The sequence below is a fragment of the Furipterus horrens genome, unplaced genomic scaffold, assembly GCF_987537825.1.
Source record: "Furipterus horrens unplaced genomic scaffold, mFurHor1.1.pri manual_scaffold_1, whole genome shotgun sequence".
Lineage (NCBI taxonomy): Eukaryota > Metazoa > Chordata > Mammalia > Chiroptera > Furipteridae > Furipterus > Furipterus horrens.
In genome coordinates this window covers 122102176-122127959 of record NW_028327171.1, presented here as the reverse complement: position 1 = coordinate 122127959, position 25784 = coordinate 122102176, and the positions used below count along the sequence as shown (strand labels likewise).

Genomic DNA, 25784 nt, shown 5'->3' with positions numbered 1-25784 from the left:
TTGAGCTTTTGTATGAATTATTGTTTACTCAAAATTTAAATTATTATGCCAGGACAACATAACTTCTCAAAGTTTTAATATAATATTTAATTGAGTGTCTGCTCTAGGCAGTGTCCATTGCAAAACCCCATGGGAAATGTTCCACACCCTGCAGATACCCACAACATTGGAGCAAAAATAAGTCCTGTATAATAAGTGACTTCGACATACAGCAGAAAGGGAAATGTGTCATATGGGAGGTTTTATAAAATACCATCAACATTCAAGTCAGAGTAAAGATGTGAAAATAGAATTAAATTTTACAATACTTCAAAACAAATTCTTTCTGATTCTGTTTTCATTTGAATGTGAGCTTGTATTTTATATACCTATATATCTAGTTAATACTATAAGTTTTATTCTAATACACATGATTTTTATAAAAGTTAAAAGGAAAATTTGTCACAGTATAAATACTAATCTTGGAAAATTCTTATAAATATTTTGAAAATGATAAAGATATAGCTTGATTTTCTTCTTTTCTTCATGATAGATATGCATTACATATTTACATCATAAGGTATATTAAAAGTGTAACTTTATGATTTATTATATATTTAGATCATGATTTTTTTCCTAAAGACATCACTTAAATGAGATTTTTACTTATCTATCTTTCCATAGACACACTCTTAACTACATGAAAGCATTATGTAGAAGAAGTACCATGCAAATGCCAGTATATACTATTTCTAAACTGTCAGGGCAGCCTTGCTCTGAGAAATCACCTGGAGACCACTGTGGATTAGGCAATGGACACTCTTACATAAACTATGTTAAATTTGAGATTGCTGGCATGTCATCCATGTTGTGCAGTGGGGCCTGTTCAATAGGTGCACAGAAAATGCATAATTGTTACAGAACCCTTGGGCTGCTCCAATTGAAAACAAACCCACGGCCTCTTTAGTTAGGGGCCCAATTGCCCTCTGCCAGAATTACAACTCTCAATACCAGAGTTTAGTGAAAAGAAAAAGAATTGTTTATTTAACAGTTATATAGATTTAGTTATTTGCAGATTTCTGTTGTTAAGTCTTATGTTCTTTAAAACACCCATAAACACATATCCTTGCCCCCTCCCCCACCACCAAACCAGGCTAGTTTTAGAAAAGTTAAGAGAAACCCTTTCCCTACTTTCCAAACATAGTTCAGCTTTACCAGCAGCTGCCAATCATTCAATCCTGATTGGGGAGACCTCGTCTGTGTTATCGGGTCCACCAGCTTTTAATCCAGAACCTTATGGATTCTCAGCCTCCTTGTAAACTGCATAGTTAGTCCTTTTGTAATCCACATGGTCAGTCTGTTCCTTTTCAAAGCAGCAAGGTATGTCCCTTCCTTAAAACTGCATCGTCGGTCCCAGTTAAATTCACATAGTCAGCCTCAGCCTTAGTTAAATCCGCACAGTCAGCCTCAGCCTCAGTTAAATGCACATAGTCAGCCTCAGCCTTAGTCAAATCTGCACAGTCACCCTTAGCCTTAGTCAAATGCACATAGTCAGCCTCAGCCTTAGTCAAATCTGCACAGTCAGCCTTAGCCTTAGTCAAATCCGCACAGTCAGCCTGCCTAAAAATGTCTGCCACTTATTTTTAAATCCCTGACTACGTCCTCTGATGCAGTGGGTGTGGTAACCAGTTCTGACCATTCACAGAACCTCTCGCAGGCTCTGTGTGCTTTCTCCATACCATCCCCTGGTCCAAGTCCCCTCCCATCTACCTGAGGCTTTGGGTGCATTAAAGCCATTTTGCATAAAAAAGACACTAGCCACCAGCCTCAGGCATGTGGAGGCATTCTAAAAGCTGCTTCCTTTCCCCCATCCCCTGGGGATTTTTTTGGAACACCCCTGTTTCTGTAACATACTGACTGTCAGAATGAATGAATGTTAGCATATTCTTATCTGATATCTGTACTATCTTTGAAATATGTAATCCTGTAAAACAAGTGTTCAGGTATTCCTGCTGAAAGAAATGCTTCATAGTGAGAGAGACTGGGTCCCTCAGAGTGGATGAAGAAACTACTCAGACACTCACCATCTGAGGAAGGAAGGGAGGGAGTTTTCTCTGTGGAAAATCACCCTCATTTCTTTATTAGCCAGGGTTTTTATCTACTTTTTACATGGGAAATGCATAAGAAAAACATGCAGCCCTTCACCAAATGGTTGGGAGTAATAACAAAGGGAAATGCAGATCAATACAGAGTTGAGGCACCCAGGTATTTTACACAAGTTCAAAACATTTACTCTTGCTCAGTCGTTCTGTTTTTTCACACAGTACTGACAAGAATTTGAGGCTGTTTAGAGAAAAACAGAGCAGATTCCCTTTTCCTTAAAAGCCATTTTGTATTTCTATTCTATCTTTAAAATCTCCCAGAGGGTGGGATTCAGAGCAAACCTGGAAGACAACCTGCCAGCTAAGGACCCAGCGGGGGGCAGCTCTGCACAGCGGTCAGAGTCTTTTAAACCAAGCCTGTCTGTTCCCTACACCTCCTCATGCCTGTCTGTCCCTCACATCATAGGTAGCTCTTATGAACATAATGTAGTTCTACTATATCATAATAAGTAACTCAGATAGCTTCCATAGGCATGTTAGCAGCACTGTCTATACATACATATGTCCAAAGGCAGTTTGCAGTCTGAGTCTCCTTTTGAAAAATCTTACTATAAATGGTAGACATAATTATTCTTTTACTAGGAAGATAAATCAATATCAGATTTTTTTTAATGTAGTAAATTTACCTACTGAAAACCAATAGCCTAGAAGTAAATTTTGCTAGACCATAGAGCAATTTTCAGCCTATCATGTTTTCCACTTGTTATGTTCTTTGAGAATGTAAGGAAAAACAGCCATTGGTAAGTTATTTTTATGTAAATTATTATCCTTTGGCATACTGACATTGCATGTATTTTAGTAGACTAATGTTTTAGCACACCACTTGATTCTCAGTGACTAATTAATGGACTATAAGTCATAATATTATCTGAAGGAAGGTAAAAATAGGAACCTTGAGTTGTTGGATTATATAAGAGTACTAATTTAATATCTGTTTTAAAACTATAGATTAGAAGAATTTGAAAGATTAAATATTCTTTCTAAGAAAGAAGACATTCCTCCAGAAAAGTCAATGACAGAAATAAATTTTCACCAACTGCCAGCGAAATTAAAACCTCCAAAGATTAAGGTAAGTGAGCATCACACTAATCGTGATGGGAAGAGTGTGAGAGAAGCAAAATAATGAATTTTTCTTCCGGCTTGGTCCCAGGAAATTGAATATCAGAACTTGAGATTTCCAGTAGATTTATCAAATCCATTTGCTGTGGCAACTGTTTTAAACCAAGAACCAGGAAAATTGAAGATTAAAGAATTAAGAGAAGGTAACCAGATGATCTACCTTAAATCAGCACCTGGGCAGAATTTGAAAGAAGTATTGCTTATGGCATTTACTATTTATGAACAATAATAACAAAACTCAGATCCCTTAGTTCTGCCATTGGAAATGTGTTCTTTCTTAGCAAATGATTCCGATTTGATCTGTGGTACAATCATTGTTTGCTCCTTCCCTCAGTTTTGGACCAAGGCAATGAGATTTCAAAAACAAGACAGATTAAAGAAGCACTGTTTGAACAGAAAGTCAGACTGGACACTTGTGAAGAGACTGAAAATCATCTTAAGTGGTAAATACTGAGCAATTCTTTGTATCAAGTGATAGTACTTTGTTTTTGGTAATGGCTTTTCTTTTACGAGACAATGAAAAGTTATATAACTCTTTGAAATAATTTTGATTATTCATTTCCTCCACTGGACCTTCTATTTCAGAATGAAGCTTTTATTTGGAACAAATCAATGTAACCAAACTCTGCTCTTTCCTAAATGTAACCAGACAGTGGAAGAACTAGAGTGTTCATGGGAGAAGCTGGGACACTGCTCCTTGCTGCCCACTGCTGCGAGCACCCACTTATTCCCCAGGAGCCCTAAATCTCACTGCACCAAGAGCCCCCAGAGGCCTTCAGGGGAGCCCAGCAGTGCACGCTGTGGTGGAGCAGTTTTTTTTTTTTTTTAATTTTTTAATGTTTTTTATTGATTATATTGTTACAACAGTTCCAATTTTCTCCCCCTTGTTCCCCTCCCCCCAGCACCCCCCTCCCCCAGCAATCCCCCCCAAGTCCATACCCCTGGTTCGTAAAAATTAACTATCCCCCCCCTCTCAAATATTAGGACCCTTTGTAATCTTGTAAAGGACAATGGGCGAAGGTCTCAAGCTCCTCTAGCTGCTTCAAGCTGGACATGGTCGTCGTCCTACCTACCCTTGGGTCCAGAAAACCCTAATAAGAGTGGGGGGTGTGGAGGGGAGGGTGGCCTTCCCACATGGGGAAGGATCGTGCAGACTCCAGGTCAGTTGGCTGCCTCCGGTCAACGGCGTGCTTGGTTCAACAGGCTGGTGTCCTTGTTGTGTTCTGGTGGAGCAGTTTTTGATGGATGTGTTAAAACTCAGATGTGAGACTTCTATGTGTGCTCCTACAATCAAAATGGAGCCCTTTTCACAATTTTTTAAAAATCAGGTCATACCAGGCATATCCATGTGTATAGATTCAGCTAAAGCAAACTTCAGAAACTCTTACATTAAGCTAAAGAAAAGACTCCTGGAAAGTATCTTTGAGAGACCATCTTGTCCATTCATCTGTCAGGCGTTACCCACCCTGCCACCCTGCCACCTGCCTGCATGGGGGTTGAGGGTGCCCTTTGTTCTCATGGAAATACTTTCTGCTTCAGTTTAAGTCTGTATTCAGGGTCTCGCCTCAGCTAAATAGGGAGTATGCCAAGAAACCAAAGAGCATTATTAATAATTTTTTATTTTTCAATTATACTTGATATACAATATTATATTAGTTTCAGGTGTCCAAACCAGTGATTAGACATTCTATAACTTACTGAGTGATCATGCCAATAAGTCTAGTGCCCACTTGACACCACACATAGTTATTGAAATATTGTTGCCTATATTCTCTATGCTGTACTTTACATCTCTGTGACTATACTGTAACTACTGATTTGTACTGTGAATTCTGTTTACTTTTCTTGCAACCCCCAATCCCTCTCTCATCTGGTAACCATCAAAATGTTCTCTGAATCTGACACTTCCGGCCAAGATGAAGGCATAGGTAGATATGCTGGGTGTCCCTCTACAACTAAGAAGGAATACAGCTGCTTCAAAACTAGAGACAACCAGAAGTTCCAGAACATTGAGCTGCATGGAAATTCAGCAAACAAAGATATAAAGAAGAAATACTCATCCAGACAGGTAGGAGGGGCAGAGCCAGGGTGGAGAGGATGCATTGTGGAAGCAGCAGCAGTGTCAGTGACAGGAGCTGTGGCAAGCCAGCAGAAAGCGCCATCACACATTTAAAAAAATAGGGAGGGATGCCTGGGGAGCACTCTCAGCACCAGACCATACTGCGGAGCTCATGGTTCCAGTGCTGGGGAAAATAAAGCCTCATTGCTTCTGACTGTGAAAACCAGTGGAGATGGAGACAGAGGAAGAAACTGCCAGTCTCTCAGCAGAGTCTACTTGATTAGAGGGCCGCCAGAGTCCTAGACATCCACAAACCTAACCCCTCTGGGAACAATGGCCAGGACAACAGCTAGAGAGGTGCCAGTCTCATACAGGAAGTGGGAGAAGTGCCTGGAAAAGGGGTGAGTGCTGAGCAAGCAACATTGTTCCCTTTCATACCCACCCCTTCACATACAGCACCATAACATAGTGAAACGGGTTGCCCCATACTGATGAATACCTAAGGCTCCACCCCTTACAATGTAATAGCTGCAACAGCTGTATATGGCCCAAAAGAGGGAACAGATCAAGGCTGCAGTGGCAGAACTAAGCGATGAGGAGCTAGCGAACCTAACATATGCAGAGTTCAAAACACTTGTGATAAAGGTGCTCACAGGCTTGACAGGTATGTTTGAGTACAGCAAGCGCAGATGGGAAGAAGTGAAGGCTATGTTAAGTGAAACAAAGGAAAATCCACGTGAAACCAATGGTGAAGGGAAGGAAATCAGTGTTCAAATCAATGATTTGGAATGTAAGGAAGAAATGAACAGTCAACCAGTACAGAATAAAGAAACAAGAATTGAAAAAAAATGAGGAGAGGGTTGAGAACCTCTGGGACAACTTTAAATGTGCGGACATCTGAATCATAAGGGTGCCAGAAGGAGAAGAGGGAGAGCAAGAAATTGAAAACTTATGTGAAAAAATAATGAAGGAAAACTTCCCAAATTAGGTGAAGGAAATAGACATACAAGTCCAGGAAGCACAGGGTCCCAAACAAGCTAGACCCAAAGAGGACCACACCAAGACACATCACCATTAAAATGCTAAAGGTTCAAGAGAAAGAGAGAATCTTAAAAGCAGTAAGAGAAAAGCAGAGAGTTACCTACAAAGGGGTTCCTATGAGGCCCCACGTCTGGGCGCCGGATAGTCATGAAACCTGTGCTGGACAGAGTAGTTTCCAACTGAGCTGGAGCGTTAGAGGCAGCACAGATCTATCCAGGACACTGTATTTTGTCTGGGGGGTAAGGGAGATGGCTGTTTCCTCTAGTGGAGAAAGCGCAAGACCTCATGCTTTTTATTGAGAAGGGTACACATGGGAGATACAAGGTCAAAATTCATAAATCATCAATAGCTTTTAGGTGCCTGGATTACAGTTGACAATTACAGATTACAAGTACCAATATAGAGGGCAGAGTTTCCAGTCTGTGTCAGTGTCTATGGAACATCTTGACACCACACTGGCATTAGGTGCAAGGTTTCATACATTCCTTGCTAGAGATTGTTAATAGTTAACTAAGAGATAAGAAAAGCAGAGCAAGCACCAAAGCATAATAAGCATTCTTTAAATCCAATTCCCATGGAAACTCTCTGAGTGGCCTTTAGTCCTGTCTCTCGCTCAGCCTTCCAGTGTTCTGTTGAGAATTAGAGACTTCCCGAGTGGGGAGAAGCCTGGCTCACGGCCAGGACTACAATTTCCAAAACCACAAGGAGCAGTTCCCCACATTCCTATAAGGCTATCAGCTGATTTCTCAAAAGAAACCTTGCGGGCAAGAAGGGAATGACAATAAGTATTTAAAGTGATGAAAAGCAAGGACTTACAACCAAGACTACTCTATCCAGAAAATCTATCATTTAGAATGGAAGGGCTTCCCAGACAAGGTAAAGCTAAAGGAGTTCATCATCATCAAGCCCTTATGATATGAAATGTTAAAGAGACACATTTAAGAAAAAGAGGACCAAAACTGTGAACATTAAAATGACAACAAACACAACTATTAACAAAACCTAAAAAAAGTAAAACAAAAACAAACTAAGCAAACAACCAGAAGAGGAACAGAATCATAGGTATGGGGATCATTTGGAGGGTTATCAGCCGGGAGGGGGAAGAGGGAGAAATGGAGAAATGGTTCATGGATTAAGAAGCCTAATCGGTAGGTACAAAATAGGTGGGAAAGTGTGAAGTCAAAGAACTTATATGCACGACCTGTGGACATAAACTAAGGGGGGTGGGATTGCTGGAGGGAAGTAGAGTACTAGGAAGAGGGTAGCAAATGGAAAAGAAATTGGGACAACTGTAACAGCATAATCAATAAGATATACTTTTTAAAATGTTCTCTGAATCTGAGTCTCTTTCTGTTCCACTTATTTATTTTGTTTTTAAGACTCAGTTGTTGATAGATATGTATTTATATTGCCATTTTATTGTTCATATTTCTTTTTTTCCTTCTCTCCTCCTCCTCTCCCTCCTCCTACTCCTCCCCCTCATCCTGCCCCTCCTCCTCCCCCTTCCCCTCCTCCTTTTCCTCCTCTCCTTCCTCCTACTCCTCCCCCTCATCCTGCCCCTCCTCCTCCCCTTCCCCTCCTCCTTTTCCTCCTCTTACTCCTCCTCTTCTTCTTCAAGAAGACCCTTTAAATTTTCATGTAATACTGATTTGATGGTGATAAACTCCTTTAGCTTTTTCTTGTCTGGGAAGCTCTTTATATGCTCTTCAATTCTAAATGACAGCTTTCCAAGGTAGAGTAATCTTGGTAGTAGGTCCTTGCTTTTCATCATTTTGAATATTTCATGCCAATCCTTTCTGGCCTGAGATGTTTCTCTTGAGAAATCAGCTAACCATCTTATGGGAGCTCCCTTATAGGTAATTAACTGCTTTTCTCTTACTGCTTTTAAAATTCTCTGTCTTTAACCTTGGCATTTTAATTATATGTCTTGGTGTGAGCCTCTTTGGATTCATCTTAGTTGGAACTCTGCACTTTCTGGACTTGTATGTCTGTTTCCTACACCAGTTTAGGGAAGTTTTTCATTATTATTTTTTCACATAGGTTTTTAATTCCTTGCTCTCTCTCCTACCTTTCTGGTACCCCCATGATGCAAATGTTGGTACACACGAAGTTATTCCAGAGGCTCTTAATACCATCCTCACTTTTCTGGATTCTTTTTTCTTTTTGCCATTCTGATTCGGTGTTTTCTACTTCCTTATCTTCCAAGTTGCTGATTTGATCTTCTGTTTCATTTACTCCACTGTTGACTCCCTGTAATGTGGTCTTCATTTCTGACTGGTTCTTTTTCTTTTTTTTTTCCTAGTTCTATTTTTCATGATTCTTATGTCATAGTTGAAATTCTCGGTAAGTTCATCTACTCTTCCCTTAAGTTCATTGAGTATCCTTATAACCAGTGTTTTGAACTCTGCATCTAGTAGATTGCTTGTCTTCATTGTTTAGCTCTTTTCCTGGAGTTTTGTTCTGTTCTTTCATTTTAGACATGTTTCTTGGCCTCCTCATTTCAGCAGCCTCCCTGTGTTTGTTTCTATGTATTAAGTAGAGCTGCTGCCCTGGCTGGTGTGGCTCAGTTGGTTGGAGTGTCATCCTGTAAACTGAAAGGTTGCGGGTTTGATTCCTGGTCAAGGCACATGCCTGGGTTGCGGGTTTGGTTCCTATCAGGGCATGTACAAGAGGCAACCAATTGATGTTTCTCTCTTGCATCAATGTTTTTTTTCTCTCTCTCCTTCCCTTCTCCTCTCTCTAAAATCAATGAGCATGTCCTCAGGTGAGGATTAAAAAAATAAAAAAATTTAAAATGTAGAGGTAGAGCAGCTACATCTCCCAGGCTTGGTAGAGTAGCCTTATGTAGTAGGTGTTCTGTAGGGCCCAATGGCTGGTGCACTGGCTCTGGGGTATCCCAAGGGGTGCAGGTTAAGATCAGCTGCCACCTCTATTCTTCTAGAGGTTACCCAGCATGGGCTACAAAGCAATATCAGATGGCTGCTACTTGTGCTGGGCTTGGAAGTGCCCATGAGAGGCCAAGCTGTGAACCAAGGCAGGCTTCTGCTAGTGCTGAGCCTGCGATACTTAGCAAAAGGTACTTGCAAAGGCCAGGTGCTATTTGTGTGAGAGGTTATAGGAAAGTTCTCAGCATGAGCCAAGATAGGCCATTTGTATAGAAAAGCCACTGGAAAGGAATTGGGTGATCCCACAAACTGGATGGCATGGGGTTTCATGGAATCACCAGAGAGAGGCAAACAGTATTAGCCAGAGTGTTGGAGACTCAGATATGGCACCTACCTGCTGGCTCTGTAAGGGGAAGGTTCAGCAAAGGAACAATAGCCTCTGCCAGCACTTTTGTCTCGTACAAAGCTGCCCCTCCAGCCTTCACCCTGACACCAGATACTTCACTTTCTCCCTATATGTCCCGGGTGCCCTTCGAACTGCCACCCCAGTGCTTTGAGCTTAGAGGGAGTAAATTCGAGTAAGTTCTTGCACAGGTACTTTAAGAGGAATGCCTGGGACTCCAGCTGCCATTCATTTCACTTAGCTACAATCCCCACTGGTTTTTACCGCCAGAAGTTATGGGGACTTCTCTTCCGACCACTGACCCTGGGCTGGGGGGCCTATTGTGGGGCTGGGGCCCCTTACTCCCCAGGGAGGATCACCACAGACAAATATCCCTCCTGATTTTTATTTGTGACATGTGCAAGTGGGACCAGACTTTTCCACATCTCTGCCCCTCCTGCCAGTGTGGATGTGACTTCTCCTTTGTATCCTTATTTGTAGGATTTCTGTTTAACTAGAATTCAGGTAGTTCTGAATGATAGTTGTCCTGTAGTTTAGTTGTAGTTTTGATGTGGTTGTGGGAGGATTCATGTACCACATTTACCTATACCACCATCTTCAAAGAACATTTTTTTAAATATTCTTTTCTATTATAAAAACAGACATATTGTCATGGTAGAAAAATACTTATAAAGTCTAGGGAAAGAAAAATAATCACTGTGATGCTGTGTTTAAATGTCTTACCATGAGCATGTATTCCTTTCAATATAATTTTAATAATTTAAGATAAAAATAATTAGTATGATATAATGACCATGTCCTTCCTTCTATAATTGAAATTCCATAATAAATTCAGTTTTAAATGCTATGTTGTTCACTTCATATTTTCTCCCAACTTTTTTTGTTGAAATATATTAAACATTTTAGTAACACCCATATAAACTTGACATGGGTTCACCAGTTGTTAACATATGCCACACGTACTTCTTACTTTCTACACACACTCACACACCTTTTTCTTCTGAACCATTTGAGAGTAAGTTGCAGGCATGAAGTTTCACTCTTAGCGACTTTAGCATGTAGTTCCTAAAAACAAAGACACTCTCCAACATTACCATAATTACTTCTGAGAAATTTAACATTAATACAATAATATGTAATAATCAGCCCATACACAAATTTACCCAGTTGTCCCATTAATGTTCTTTATACCTGGGTTTTAGTTTTTGGAGAGGAGGAATCCAAGGTCCAGTCAAATATCATACAATTTGTATTTAGTTTTCATGTCTCTCTAGTCTCCTTTAATCTAGAACAGTTCTCCAGACACACCCCTCCATTTTTAAAACCATAACTGCTACTTATTCTGAACATGTTTCAGGCTTCATGATAGACAATTACATACCAGAGTTTTTAAACAGTGATAAAATTTATAAAATTCACCATTTTAATAATTTTAAAGTGTACAATGCAGAAGTTTTAGGTATATTTATGACTTTTTATAACCATCATGATTACTTAATTCCAGGACATTTGCATCACTCCCCCCCCCCCCCCAAAAAAAAAACCATTCCCATTAAGCAGTCATTCCCATTCTCTCCCCTAGGCCCTGGCAACCACTAACCTACTTTCTATAGATTTGCCTATTCTAGACATTTTATATAAATTTTATATTCAGCCATTTTATGACTGAATAATATTCCATTGTATGGACATACTACATTTGTTTATCCATTCATTGGTTAACGAACATTTGGGTGGTTTCCACTTTTTGACAACTGTGAATAATACTACCGTGAACATTTATATACAAGTTTTTGTATAAACATATCTTTTCATTTCTCATAGGCATATACCTAGGAGTGAAATTGCTTGGTCATGTGCTAATTTCATGTTTAACTTTTTGCAGAGCAGCCTAAGTTTTTCACCATAGCCAAATAATTTTATATTCCCATCAGAAATGTTTAAGCATTCCAATTTCTTCACACCCTTGGCAATACCTATTATTTTTCTTTGTTATTGTCATCATCATCATCATCATCATTATAGCCATCATAGTGGGCATGAAGTGGTACATCATTGTAGTTTGATCTGCATTTCCCTAATGATTAATGGTGCAGAACATAGTATTTTTTTATTCGTAAATATTTCAGCATGTGTCAGCGTCTTCTAGTGAGGAGATAAGCTTAATTTTGTAAAACACATTATTTATCTTAATTATTATTATTTTAAATATGTTTTATTGATTATGCTGTTACAGTTGTCCCAATTTCCCCTCCCTCTGCTCCCCTCCCCCCAGTAGCCCCCTTTCCTCCAGTTGTTCCCCCGTTTTAGTCCATGTCCATTGGTTGTGCATATAGTTCTTCTCAACATCTTCCTGTCTATTCCATTCCCTCCTCCTATGCTTCCTAATTTCCACATTATCTCCCTCCCTCTCCCCTTCCCCCTCCCCGCTGACCTCCTCCCATAATGTTCCCCATACCTATAGTTTTTTCCCCACTCTCGTTGCCTATTTAGTTTGCCTTTGTTTCGATTCCCTAGCTTCTGTTGTTGGTTCTTGTGATGCAATTTTCATTTTAATGTTCATAGTTTTGATCCTTTTTCTTCTAAACAAGTCCCTTTAACATCTCATATAATAGTGGTTTGGATCTAATGAACTCCTTCAGTTTTATTTTGTCCTGGAAGCACTTTCTCTGCCCTTCTATTCTGAATGACAGTTTCGCTGGATAGAGTATTCGTGGCTGTAGGTTTTTGATTTTCATTACTTTGAATATTTCTTGCCAGTCCCTTCTTGCCTGCAGGGTCTCCCTTGAGAAGTCAGCTGATAGTCTAATTGGGACGCCTTTGTACATGATTCTTTTCTTCTCTCTTGCTGCTTTTAAGGTTCTCTCGTTAGCTTTAATTTTTGACAATTTGATTATAATGTGTCTTGGAGTGGTTCTCCCTGGGTCCAGTTTTTCTGGAACTCTCTGTGCTTCCTGGACCTGTAAGTCTATTTCCTTCGCCAAGTTTGGGAAGTTCTGCTTCATTATTTTTTCACATAATTTTTCAATTTCTAGTTTTTCTTCACCCTCTGTCAATTCTATAATTTGAATGTTTGATCTCTTATAGCTGTCCCAGAGGTTTCTGATCTTCTCCTCACTTTCCTTACTTTTTGTTTTCTCTTTCTGCACTGGTTGACTGTTTGTTCCTTCTCTATGTTCCGGTTTGTTGATTTGATCTCTGGATTTTATATCCTCACCACTTGTCTCGTATGTGTTTTTGTTTGTTTTAGTATGAGTGGCTTTCTTTCCTTCCCTGTCCTGTTTCAAATATTTTGTTAATTCTGTAAACCACCTTATAACAATAGCTCTGAACTGAGCCTCTGGCAGATTTCTTATTTGTTCGTCTGTCAGGTTCTTCATCTGCTGCCTGGTGAGCTGCATCACCGGGATTTCAATCATTGTCTCCTTCATTTTGACAGTTTGTGTTTTGCTTTGCTTCCTGGGCAGGCTATAGTGTACTTGTCCCTACCCAGCGACCGGCGGCGATTCTGACCTTTTTCACCAGGCTGTAGCGCTTTGTGTGGGTGCGGGGATCCAAGATGGATTCCTACCGTTATTCTCCTCTGGGAGACCTGGATCTGTCCTCCCGCCCTCTGGGCCTCACCGTCCAATGCAGTGGGGGTGCTGCCTTTCCCTGCATTGGGGTCGCAAGCTTCCGGGGCTCGACTACAGCTGGGATTGCTCCCCCTGCCACTATCTCCGCTGCTACCGCAAACAGCTCTGCCCAACCTTTCCGTTCGGATTCCGATTTCGCCCCTCCTACCCATCCAGGCAAGCACCGCTGGTTTATATCTTCATACACTGGGCTTCCATGTAGTTTTATTTTCTGGAATTTCTGGTTATCTTTTGTTTTGAGGTAGTTGTATTCCTTTCTAGTTGTAGAGGGAGACTGAGCGTGTCTAAGCCTTCATTTTGGCCGGAAGTCCTATTCATCTTAATTATGTCGCTGAAATCTACAATTTCTCTTCCCCATGGTGTCTCCTCCAATATTTCAGCATCCCTTTTCAGTTGCAAAATATAGTTAAGACACTCCATTTGAAAATTGACAATTGCATTCTGATGGGTTCTGGAAGTTGTTTTTTTTTTTTCTCAACAGGCAGGTGCACCTTGGTAAAGATCATATGTCTTCTAAATTTAGAAAAGACCTTGCTGAAGAACGGCAAAGAGTAAACAACAAATACAAGGTCAGGATATCATTTATTTCACTATTTTGGATTCCTGCTATAGGCAAGATGTCATATCTGAGGAAAGGAAACTTATTATTAAGTTGGGAGGGGAGGAGGCTGATGACAAGTTCATTGTTAACTATAAATCTAGGCTGACTGTAAATGTCACAAGAGACCTATGCTATATATCAGGGTGATTCTGAAGCCAGAGAGGAGAGAGAGGTCATCTAATTGGAAAGCTTCCTTTAAGAGATTATATAATTTTTTTTTAAGTTGTAAGAAGACAAAGAGAGGGAGGGAATGCTTCAAGTTTGGGCTGGAATTCTGGGTGCAAAGTGCACTTATCCCATAATGTGCAGAGCACAAAGGTAAGAGCGACCCAAAGACAATAACCGAGAGCCACACCAGAGCCAGATCTTGGTCCAAACAAAGTTTCAAGATAGACATTCAAATGGGCTGAGCAGAGAAGGGAAAGCTGATTAAGGGAGGAGGCCACATCTGAGTCACCAAGGTAGTGCTTGTAGGTTTTAGAGAAGGGAGAGTAGAGATGGGAACTGTGGGACTGTGTGACACCTCTGAGACGTTGTTATGTGCAGGGCAGGTGCAGAGAGCAGAAGACAGGTCCATAGTAGCTGAAGCACAGGACACACAGGGATCAGAGGGGATAGGACTGGGCTAAGAATCATCACTTATTGTCTTAGTCAGGTATGGTTGCCATAACAAAATACAGCAGATTGGGTGGCTTAAGCAACAGAAACTTATTTTTAGCACAGTTCTAGAGGCTGAAAGAACTAGATTAAGGTGTTGGCAGGGTTGGTTCCTCCTGAAGTCTCTCTCCTTGGCTTGTAGATGACCGCCTCTTCCCTATGCTTTCACGTTGTCTTCCTTCTGTGTCCAAATTTCCTCTTCTTTTAAGGACTCGTTGGATTTGGGCCCACCCTAATGACCTCATTTTGACTTGATTACCTCCTTAAATACCATATCTCCTGACTAGGAGTTGGACATATGAATTTTGAGGGACACAATTCAGCCATAATATATATATTTAAGCTTGGGAGTGTACACTCCTTGCACTCAGTGCTACACACAGTGGCAGTACTGGGTAGGACGGATTGGGGGAGAAAACGTACCTTGTCAAATATGAATATATTTCTCATACAGAATACATTTTCTTCCTAGATTTGGAGTCCGAATCATATATTTGAATAAATTTGTTCTTTTTAAATTTTTTTCAAAGGATATAAAATTATTACATTGGTAGATCTTAGCATTTAGGAAAGGCACGTATTAGATTGGCATTTAAATTTAGTTTGATGTGTTGTTCAGATCCTTTGCACATGATTTTAAAAACAAATTATTGCCCTGGCCAGGCAGCTCAGTTGGTTAGTGTCGTCCTGATATGCCAAAGTTGTGGGTTCAATCTCTGGTCAGGGCACATACAAGAATCAACCAGTGAAGGCGTAAATAAATGGAACAACAAATTGATGTTTCTCTTTTCCTACCTCTCCCCCATCTCACACTCTCTCTAAAATCAGTATTTTAAAATTTTTATAAAAATAAAATATCAATTGCTTTCTGTGAATCCCACAATGGAATAATTTCTAACTGTTTCAAAGATAAAGGTGATACAGACATGGCACAACCAGGTTAAAGTGAGAGTTAAGGCTATAATTTCCAGCACTTGGTTGACAAACCCAACTATTACTCACCTGGCAAACACATTGAGTAAATACCCATTATATGTAAGATTCTGTGCTAGTGAATAAGCCATGGTCCTTGCCCTCAAGAAGATCACAGTCTAGAAGGGGCAAAGAGATATTAAGAAATGATACAAAATGTGCTGAGTGCAGTGATAAAGCTCAAACTTGTAGATAAATTGGAAATGAGGGGTGAGGAAAGGGAGAATGATTTTAGGTTTCTAGCTTGGGTGTGTTTATGGTTAAAACAAGATCTCAAATATGGAAGAAAAGCTGGCTTAGTGGAAGATGAAAAGTTGTATTTGGGACATGTCACATCTGGGGTGACTGGAGGGAATCCAGGTGGTAGTTGAAGGAACAAGTCTGAGCTGGAAACAGAGACTTGGGAGTGATCAGCATAAAGTAGAGATGAGAGCACAGAGCAAGTTCTCTGGGGACCTGGGGAAAGTTCATGTCTTGAGAAAGACAGTAGCTCAAAGCAGGAATTCCAGAAAACTTCAGGATTTAAGGGGAGAGCAGTGGAAAACTAAGGAGATAGAGGAGAAATGGTTGAGAGGTCAGGGGACCTGGAGAGCACAGAGAAAACAGACGCAGAAGGATCAGTCAAGTGCTAAGAGGATTCCAGGAAATAAGGCCTGAAGAATAAACAGTGGATGTGGCCATTTAGAGGTCCTTGTGTGCCTCTAGTGACAGCAACTCCAGTAGACTTGAGGAGGGAAAATGCCGTATTACAGTTCTCGAGGGATGTGTACAAATGAGTAGTCTCTTGAGAAGTGGTTTCTTGAGAAGTTGAGATGAGCAGAGTCAAAGAGACATGGATGGACCACTTAGAGGGGCATGAGAAGTCAAGGAAAGCATTTTTAAATTGGAAGAACTGGAGCATGTTTATAGGCTGAAGGCAGAGAGCCATTACAAAGGAAAAGGTTGAAGAGGCCATGGTCAGAGGGAAATATTGCCTTTGAACAGGAGGAAGGACAGGAGAAGACCAAGTAAGGAAGGATTGTGGGTATAGTCAGGTTTGCATGCAGAGAGGGAGCTGTTTAAGAATACTCATAGTCTTGCCTTCCCAGATGATCCAAGAAGCAAGGGCAGCTGCAGAGACTGTGGGGAACAGGGACTGGAGAGAGGTTTACAAAAGGTATTGAGAAGACCAGAAAAGGAGATGTTGCATCCTTACTATCAATCACCAGGACAAGTAGAAGGAAGAGCGGGCCACCCTGAGACCCCAGTGTGGTGGGAGAACAAGTGTTCTGTGTGTCCAGATTTCATCTGGCTGCTGATTCCTGGCAGGTGACCCAATGCCAAGAAATACCTGGAGGCCCAGGGCATGTGGCAAAAAGAGAGAGGGGGAGGGTGACAGAATGTGGAGGGAGTTGGCATTATAGCTGGATGGCACAAACCCTCAAGGGTGATGAGCTCATGGGGAGATCAATGATACTAAATTCTGAAATGTTTGCCATAAATAAGTAGATTCCTAATCAAGATGTAAGAAATCTCCATCTTTTCTTCTAGCTAACAACCTATTTGTCAATCCCTTCTTTAAGCTGCCTGTTTTATTTTAATTTTAGTGGTTGTGAGAGGTCTGGGTCTCTCCCCACAATGTCTGTATTTTGAACCTGAAGTCCACAATCTCAAACTCAACTTCCTAACCTGTGCAAATCAGACCTTGGTAGCTCACCACCCTGGAGACAATACTATAACTCTCTTAACTCTGAATAGGGTATTAATGTGGTGATCAGAATAGATTTCTTCCAGTTTTGTCTTTAAAAATGATTATGAACAGTGCAACTAAGAGCCAAAGTAAAGCCCTAGCTGCTGTGGCTCAGTGGATTGAGTGTCAGCCTGCGAGCCAAGTGTCGCTGGTTCAATTCCCAGTCAGGGCACATTACTGGGTTGCACATCAGGTCCCCTGTTGGAGGCGCGAGTGAGAGGCAACCACACGGTGAAAAAAAAAAAAAGAGCCAAAGTAGTTTGAGAACAAGTAAGTAATAAAAACCACAGATAGGCAGAAACTTTTGCGGCATGCACAGTCCTCTTTCCAATGAGTCAGGCATGTGTACACACTGATCCAAGCCCAGCTGGCCTTCCCTGGGAGTGGGCGGTGGCTCCTGAGGAATAGGACAGAGAGCTCAGGGGCCCTTAGGGAAGGAGGCAGAGAAGGGGAACAGCCTAGGGACAACTTACTCCTGGGAAGGAGCAGATCTTGTCAACCTCCACCACACAGGAAAGGGAAGGAATCCTTTGCCTATGTTAAAACCCTATACTTGGATAATCAAGAGCTTAAAACTTCACTGGGACATTAAATTTCTTTTAAATGAAATCTCTATACTCCCATGGTTACATGCTTCCCTAAAATCCTTTCTGTGACTTTTAAATGCCTCAGAAATAATTTCCAGACATTCTCTAGTTACAGAAAGAAGGTATTGGATGTGTGCTTCTATAAAAACTCCCTGTGCTTAAACAGTGACTATGATTATAATAATCAATTGTATAATGGGTTTCTAGCAGTTTTAAAGAGAAATGAAGCTATGTGCATTTGTACTCAATTTTAATATTTTTGGTGATTAAAAAACCCAGCTAGATAGAGGAGATCCTGTTTTGGATGAGGAATTTCAGCGACTGAAGACAGAAGTTAACCACAAACGGGTTGTTCACAATCTAGAAGAAGTGAGTAACTTTTCTTTATTTGGAATCTAATTATTGGCAGGTGTTTATATGCTTACTTATAAAACACTAAACAATTTTAAAGAAATCCTTTTAGCAATAGATACTTAGTAGTTTTAAGTATGCTTACATTTTCAGAATTTTTTTTACTACATATTCACAATAAAGCATCAAAACTCATAATGTTTTCTTTGCAATTAACAGCATGACATTCTTTGGCTTCTCCTTCCCACCTCTCTATTTTCTCCTCCTTGGTCTCCTTTTCTGTTTTCCTTTGCTCTCTCCATGCCTGTCTGACAGTCCTCAGGTTGAGTCCCTGGGTCTCTGTTCATTGACCAACCCCCTTGATGGGAAGGAGACAAAACAGGATATCAGAAGCCAAAGCTCTGGTCTCAGTTCTACCACAGATTTGGGATCTGGGAAGAGCCCTCTGGGCCTTGGTGCCTTAGTTTCCTCAAATGTAAAATGGGAACAGTAGGTCCTCCACCTGAGTATCTGCTGTCATGTGATATTTCCTGGTCAAAACACAAATTTTAATTTTAACAATGAGAAAATTCTTTCTAATCTCCCCACCTCCAGCATTCTCACTTTCCTTGTCTGGGTTTGCCACATCTGAATTATTTTAACCTCTTTTTCTCTCCCTCACATTTAATCTTGCTACCAACTCTTCCACAAGGCCATACCCAAGTCCAGCCTTCAGGTCTCATACCAACTAATCCAACAGATTGTTCATATGTCTGCCCCTCCTCTCTCTTTTCTCCAGCCCACTGCCTGTGCCAGTGTGAGACTAAGTCATTTCTCATGCCTTTTTCATCATATTATTTCCATGTTCAAGAATCTATAATGCCTGAGGCTCGAGCAGGCCTCAGTACACTCCAGGCACCCTTTCCTCTGTGTTCATTTACCCATCACAGTACATTTGTGCCCACAGTATGTGGGCATGGAGCTGGTGCAGGGGCAGGGCTGAGCAAAGCGGTCCTCCACCTCTACTGGGCACCACAGAGCCTGCTTCTCTCTATTCTGGATACAGTGCCAGCACCCTCCACATACCACTGAGTTCTGTGTGACTTTATTCTTCTTCCCCAGGGTCACAGGTGTTTGCTTGAGCTTCCTGAACACTAATTAGGCTGTAAACTTTTTAAAGCCCAAAGCTTCTACTTTTTTTCCCTATGATGCTGTGTACACTCGAAGTGCTTAATACATGCTTATTACATGGCAGAACAAATAAAAATAACTAGATTTGGGATCAAACTCCGAAACATTTTTATTAAATGTTTATGCCAGGGGATTAAAATTCAAATCTAAGATGTGTATATATTTGTTATTCACAGAAAATCAGGGAATTTCATCCTAATTTTGATCCACTTACCAATAATACTTGGGTCAGCAGGTTCAGGGCACAAAGACGGTTTCAACAAGCAGCGCGCAAGGTAAGTCTCAGCACCAGATTGAGATTTTAATCTGTTTAGTCATCAGTACAAGGAAATCAAACAATGAGTTGTTTATAACAGCTTTATTGAGATATAATTTACATACCATAAAATTCACTCTTGTAAAGTATACAATTCAGTAGTTTTTAGTATATTCACAGGGTTGTACAACTCTGTACAAAATTATCACTACTAATTTTAGAATATTTTTATCACCACAAAAAAAGAACCTGTTTCCCATTAGCAGTCACTCTCCATCTCCCAGGCCTTGGCAACCACGAATCTACTGTCTGCCTCTATGGGTCTGCCTGTTCTGGACATATCATAGAAATGGAATCATGTAATAAATACATGGCCTTTTGTAACTGGCTTCTTTTCCTTCATGTGTTTTCAAGGCTCATCCATGTATCAGTACCTCATTCCTTTCTATAGATGGATTCTGTCCCATTATATGGATAGTCCACATTTTGTTTATCATTCACCAGTTGAAACATTTGGGTTTTTCTCACTTTTTGGCTATTATGGATAGTGATGCTGTGAACATTTATATACAATTTTGTATATGTGTTTTCAATTCTCTTGGGCATATATAACTAAGTAGACTTTCTGGGTCAGATGGTAACTCTAGAACAGTAGGAGACAACAACTGAGAATTCCTGTGGGATCTTGTGTCTACCACTCAGGTTTTGGCTTCCCCTTCTCAGCGGTCCTCTCACTGCTGTGGCTTCTTTACCCTCACACTGGTGTTCCACCCATCACATTGCAAGCCCTCAAGGGCTTCCTGAGATCAGAATAAAATGAAGACTTCTTAGCTTCTAATGCCAGTAAAAGGTATAAGGTGGCTGCCTGGTCTGGCTGCAGCCACACCTCTCCAGTTGTCCCCTGTCTTCAATGTAGTTCCAGTCCTCATCTTCTTCCAATACACATCAGCTTGGATTGTCACCTTTGTGCAGGCTGACGTTTGTTCTCACTCCAGAACCTCACACAGAACTGTCCAAAGAGTAGCCACGTCATATCTGTTAAATGAAAGGGTCCTTTACATAATGAAAAGGAGTGTTAATTATGGAATGAATGGTCTGAAATCAAAGCACAGTGATGCACTGTTAGCATTGCCCATAATCCACAGCCCTATTTCTACAGAATTTTCCATTTAGTTTGTCCTTCAACTCTGGAAACAGCACAGTGGAAGCGTTCAGACATACTGAGAAGAAAGAATGTAGAAATCGTCATTTTTTTTCCCACTCTGGAAATATGCAAAAACTGGATCTCATAAATTGGGTGGGACAAGGTTTGATGACAACTTGATCTTTTTTTGTATTCTGAGAAGTCAACATTGCCCTGAGCTTGAAGTCCCTGTGGCCTCAGTATTGAGCAGTAGCATGCCACTCTCCTTGTGAAGTCTGATTAAGATGGTGGCATTAGCCCTTAACTGTGGTTGGGAAAAGTGAATTGAATTACATGACAAAATGAGTGTGTGTCAATTAATCTTTTGAAATTATTATTCTTTTTAATTCTAGGTCATGATTCATCGACGATTTCTCAATATGCTAGATGCTATTCATGCCATGGACAGAGAGACCATAATAAGAAGACTCAGGCATGGAAGACAATCGATAATACAAGGTGAGGACCAGCTAGGAAGTACAGCGATGCTTTGACCAGTGGTCCTCTGAGCCTGAGGTGTCTTTATAATGAAGTTAGCTATGTAGAAATACAATATTGTCATAAATCACATGTTTTAGTTTTCTATGACTACTATAACAAATCAAGACAAATTTGTGGCTTAAAAGAACACAAATTTATTATCTCACAGTTCTGGAGGTCAGAAATCTAAAATCAGGATGTCAGCAGGCCTGGTTCCTTCCAGAGGCTCCAGTGGAGAATGTGTTCCTAGCCTTTTCCAGCTCTGGAGACTGCCTGCATTCCTTGGCTCATGGCCACTTCCTTATGTCACTTTGACCTTGCTCGATCATCATGTCTCCTTCTCTGATGCTGACCCTCCTGCTACCCTCTTTTATGGATCCTGGGATTACTTTGGGCCCACCCAGATAATCCAGGATAATCTCTCCATCTCCCTCAAGAGCCTTAACTTAATCACATCTGCCAAGTCCCTTTTACTGTGTATGGTGACACTTTCACAGGTTCTGGGGAATAGAACCTAGATAGACACTTTTGAAGGGCCATTATTCAGCCTACCATGTGGCATAGATCACACCTCCATACCAGGTTTGGCTGAAATACCTTCCCAGCTGATAGTCTGTGAAGTGTGGCTGGGGTTCAACCCCCAGTTTTGCACCCTCTGTTCTTGTCACCAGAGACTAGGGTACTCAGCACTTACACTTGTTGATTGATTGGCATGATCTGGTTTTATCTCAATCTAGCATTTACACATAAAGCTTTTTATCTCATATTATCTTTGCTATTTTAAAAAATTCCAATCTTCTGATCCACAGGTTTATTGGGACTGTTGGAGCCTATTCTCAGTAGCTTCTGGGAGCCCAAAAGCCACTTCACCATCTTCTTCCAAACTATGTACTTTCACTCTGTGGTCATATGCAGATCCACTGGCAGGTCCCAATCTTTCCAGACTCCTCCCCACCTTTCCCAGCCTGAGCCCCCAAACCTGGCTCAGGCTTCCCTGTCCTCCCCAAGGAGCAACCTTTTGGTTGTAAAAATAAAATACAATTTTTAAAAACTGGAGAAGAGGTTGAGGTAAAGAACAAAGGAGACACTAAAAATGGACTGTATACATACATACATACATACATACATACTCTTTTTGAAGTAACATATGGCAGGTACCCAGGTACTAATGGTGTGTGACAGATATGCAGCTGAAGATGGTGGTTTCACATAAAAATACCTTAAGAAGCACCCAAAAGTCCTGTTTTGTGTTTCCTTCATAGATAAAAATCCCTCCAAATACATTCTGCTGCGGATCAGTCAAGACAAGTATTCCAGCCGGTTCTCTGTGTCGCCCAAGCAAGTGCTGCCCTTCGCTTTCCCATCCCACAGTCCTCCCCAGGGCTCCGATGAATTGGTGAGTGCTGCTGGGCTGGGGTAGGGGCCGAGCATGATCAGATGGTTGTTAGGTGGATGCCTAGGCAGGCCCTACCTCAGTCTCAGTCTCTTTGCCTCCTCCTGAGAGGCCCCCAAGGGAGACCTGTTCCTGGGGAATTGTGACCAATGGGAAACCAGGGATCATGTACTGCCACATGCCTGGCATCTGACACACCTGTGCAGAGCTTCCTGATAGCCTGGGCTGGGTCCTTTCTAGCCTGGAACCCAGCAAGGGCACTGAGTCTGTTTTGACAGCCGAGGAACCAACCCTGAGAGCAGAAGGGAAGATGGAAATACCCAGAGGACCTGGGCTGGCCCCAAGAGGCAGGCCCTGCTCAGCTCAGCTCAGCCTTTCTGCTGCATGAGCAAATGAAGAGGACAGAGAAGGATGGCCCAGAATCCAAACCCCTCAGACTCACAATTCTCTCTCTCTCTTTCTCTCTCTCTCTCTCTCTCTCTCTCTCTCTCTCTCTCTCAAGGTGTGACAATTCATCCTCAATGGGCACAATGATGCATTATAATAAAAAGAATAGCCCTGCATTGCATTGTATTCACCATGAGTGAGGCAGTATCTCAAATGCTTCAGCTGTATCAATTCTTTAATCTTCAACAAACCTATGTGCTATGTATCATCTTACAAATTAGGAGGAAACTGAGACACAGGGCACATAGTCAATAATAAAATGTTACCCATTTCACATAGTTGACAATAAAAAGTGTTAGTTGATATTGAAAGTGCATATGCAAATTTTTTTTTTTAGTTCCAAAGAATAACTTTGCCATTCACAGCCTATAATGTGTGGTAAGCACTGCAGGCTGATTTACTCAAGAGTTACAGGACTGACTAGAAATTTTGTGTGTTTTCAACATTAGAAAATTAAATGACTTAAAAGATTAGAATATTTAGTTCCTGGAAATAATAAATCTGTGAGTTTCCAGCAACAGTACATATCCGATGCTCAATGATTGATGGAAGAGATCATCACTGCGCTGTGGAGCCCATCTCACACTTTCTGAGTAGTTCAAATCCTGCACATTTCATTCGGTCCTTTGGTTAGGTCCACAAAGGCTTCTCTGATGCTCAAGGTTGATGGAAAACAGACTTTTCAGCATTCTTGCCTTTAAAGAACGTTCTAATTCACTCCATGAATACTGTATTTTATCATTTCTCTGATCACTTTTAAAATATTTAGCATCTTTGCAATTGGGAAGTGTCTTATAATTAATGACATATTAACATTGCATTAGGCTAATTTAATTATGGTGTCTTAGATTAGATGAAATACATTGAGTATTGAGTGCCCATAGCATGGCAGGTGCTGTTCCATGTTCTCTAAGTGTCTGAGGCAAACTGGCCTGCAGGAAGTTTATTGGGTAGTGCTATGGGGGTTAGCAGCTATAGAAGAGAGGAGCAGGAGTGAACAGAGAGAGAAGCAGGACTGCAGGCCTTCTTCACAAAGGTCTCAGCTGAATTTACAAGGAGCTCTGATGCTGGAGTAGGGTGAGAGCCCCCAGCATTTACAACTCCTTCAACCTGTTATTGGAGGTGGGCTACCCTCAGAAGGGCACATGACCTTGACAGAGTCAGCTCCCTTCAGCCAGGGCACCTCCTTAAGAAGGCTGACCCCTGAGACTGGTTTGTATGAACAGGGCTCCTATTAGCTGCGGAACTAAAACCCTCAAGCCTAAAACAGATTCTGGGTTGCACATTGCAGTATCTACAATGGTAGGAAGTGAAAAAGAAGAATCACACACTCTAAGAGACAAGGAGGAGGGGTGGCCAATGTGCCTCTTGGCCCCACATGTCCAGTAGCAACCATGGTTGTGGAAAGGGTTACTTGAAGAATAGAACTGTTCACCCTGGCCATTGTGGCTCAATGGATTCAGTGCTGGCCTGTGATCCGAAAGGTCACCAGTTTGATTCCAATCAAGGGCATATGCCTGGGTTGCAGACCAGGTGTATGTTTCTTGTCCTCTTTTTATCTCTCCCATTCCCTCTCTAACAAATAAAATATTTAAAGAAAAAAAAGAATAAAACTGTTCACTTACTGTTCAAAATGTATGGAAAAAGCAGCACAGCCACTTTTGCTGAATGTTGATTATGTGTCGATTTATTGAATTTTCACATTTTAGGCTCCTGATGGCCTTGGACCAGTTCCCATTAAATCTTCAGAACTTCAAGTCAAGCACAGTCATTGCTTCTTCAATCTGCAGGTCAGACCTGTCACATAGTATTAGTTAATCAGGTTCCTTATGAAGTGAACAAAATATTCCTGAATTTGAATTGTTATTTTATTAGTCTGTTCTAATATGGATTATATTGTGTAGCATACTGTGTTTATTTTTCTGCTGTTATTTTATGATATGTATGAGATATAACAGATTCTGTTTTCCTAACATGGCTCTTCTGAACCAGGATCCTTACTTATTCTATGGAAATACCATACATTACACTGGGGAACACAATTTTTATTGACTTAGATCTGACACTTGTTTTTGACTAACTTTTGGCATCTGAATCCAAAAATGATCGCAGTTTTTCTCTATCACATCAATCTTTTCAGGTACAGGATACCCTCCCTTTGTCCCCCAAATCATACAAAATGTAAAAACAAAGGAAAATAAAGAAAAAGATTACCTGAATAGACTGCTTATTTAGTTATTTTATTCATATAAAGGCTATATATTGTTACTGTAAGTCAAATAAAGTTCTGCTACCAAACATACATACTAAGGTATTTTATCTTTTCAAATGACAAGCTAGGAAATGCCAAAATGAGATACTTGAAACAGTCTCCTTCAGTTGGAAAAGCTTTAATGAATTGCTTCATGAGACCCAGTTTTATGTGCACAGGTGGGAATATAATGTTCTTTCTGTCAACAAGTGGCTCATGCAGAATGTTTGGACCACCAGGTTTGAAGGCAGGTCTTGGAGGTCAATTCGACTCCACCCAATGCTGCTCATGAACTCTGCTGTCCCACATACTCAGAAAACAAGGATACTTGGTGTATCCATGTTGCTGACCAAGAAGGAAGCAGACTGTTTTAAGGTCAACACAGATGATCCAATTGTGCTTGTGATATTGCAACAGATCAATG

The 25784-nt window shown here is 40.9% G+C and overlaps 1 protein-coding gene across 1 annotated transcript in view; it reads left to right on the top strand.

The window, feature by feature from the left end:
* The window catches only part of CFAP221 (cilia and flagella associated protein 221), a 135463-nt gene that overhangs the window by 66822 nt on the left and 42857 nt on the right, over window positions 1–25784 (top strand). The window contains exons 8-16 of the mRNA XM_090266683.1: window positions 3090–3210; window positions 3292–3403; window positions 3595–3703; window positions 13765–13852; window positions 18109–18198; window positions 19527–19625; window positions 21143–21248; window positions 22532–22665; window positions 24819–24899. Of these exons, the coding sequence (XP_090122809.1) occupies window positions 3090–3210; window positions 3292–3403; window positions 3595–3703; window positions 13765–13852; window positions 18109–18198; window positions 19527–19625; window positions 21143–21248; window positions 22532–22665; window positions 24819–24899 (940 nt within the window). The remainder of the gene's footprint in view (window positions 1–3089; window positions 3211–3291; window positions 3404–3594; window positions 3704–13764; window positions 13853–18108; window positions 18199–19526; window positions 19626–21142; window positions 21249–22531; window positions 22666–24818; window positions 24900–25784) is intronic.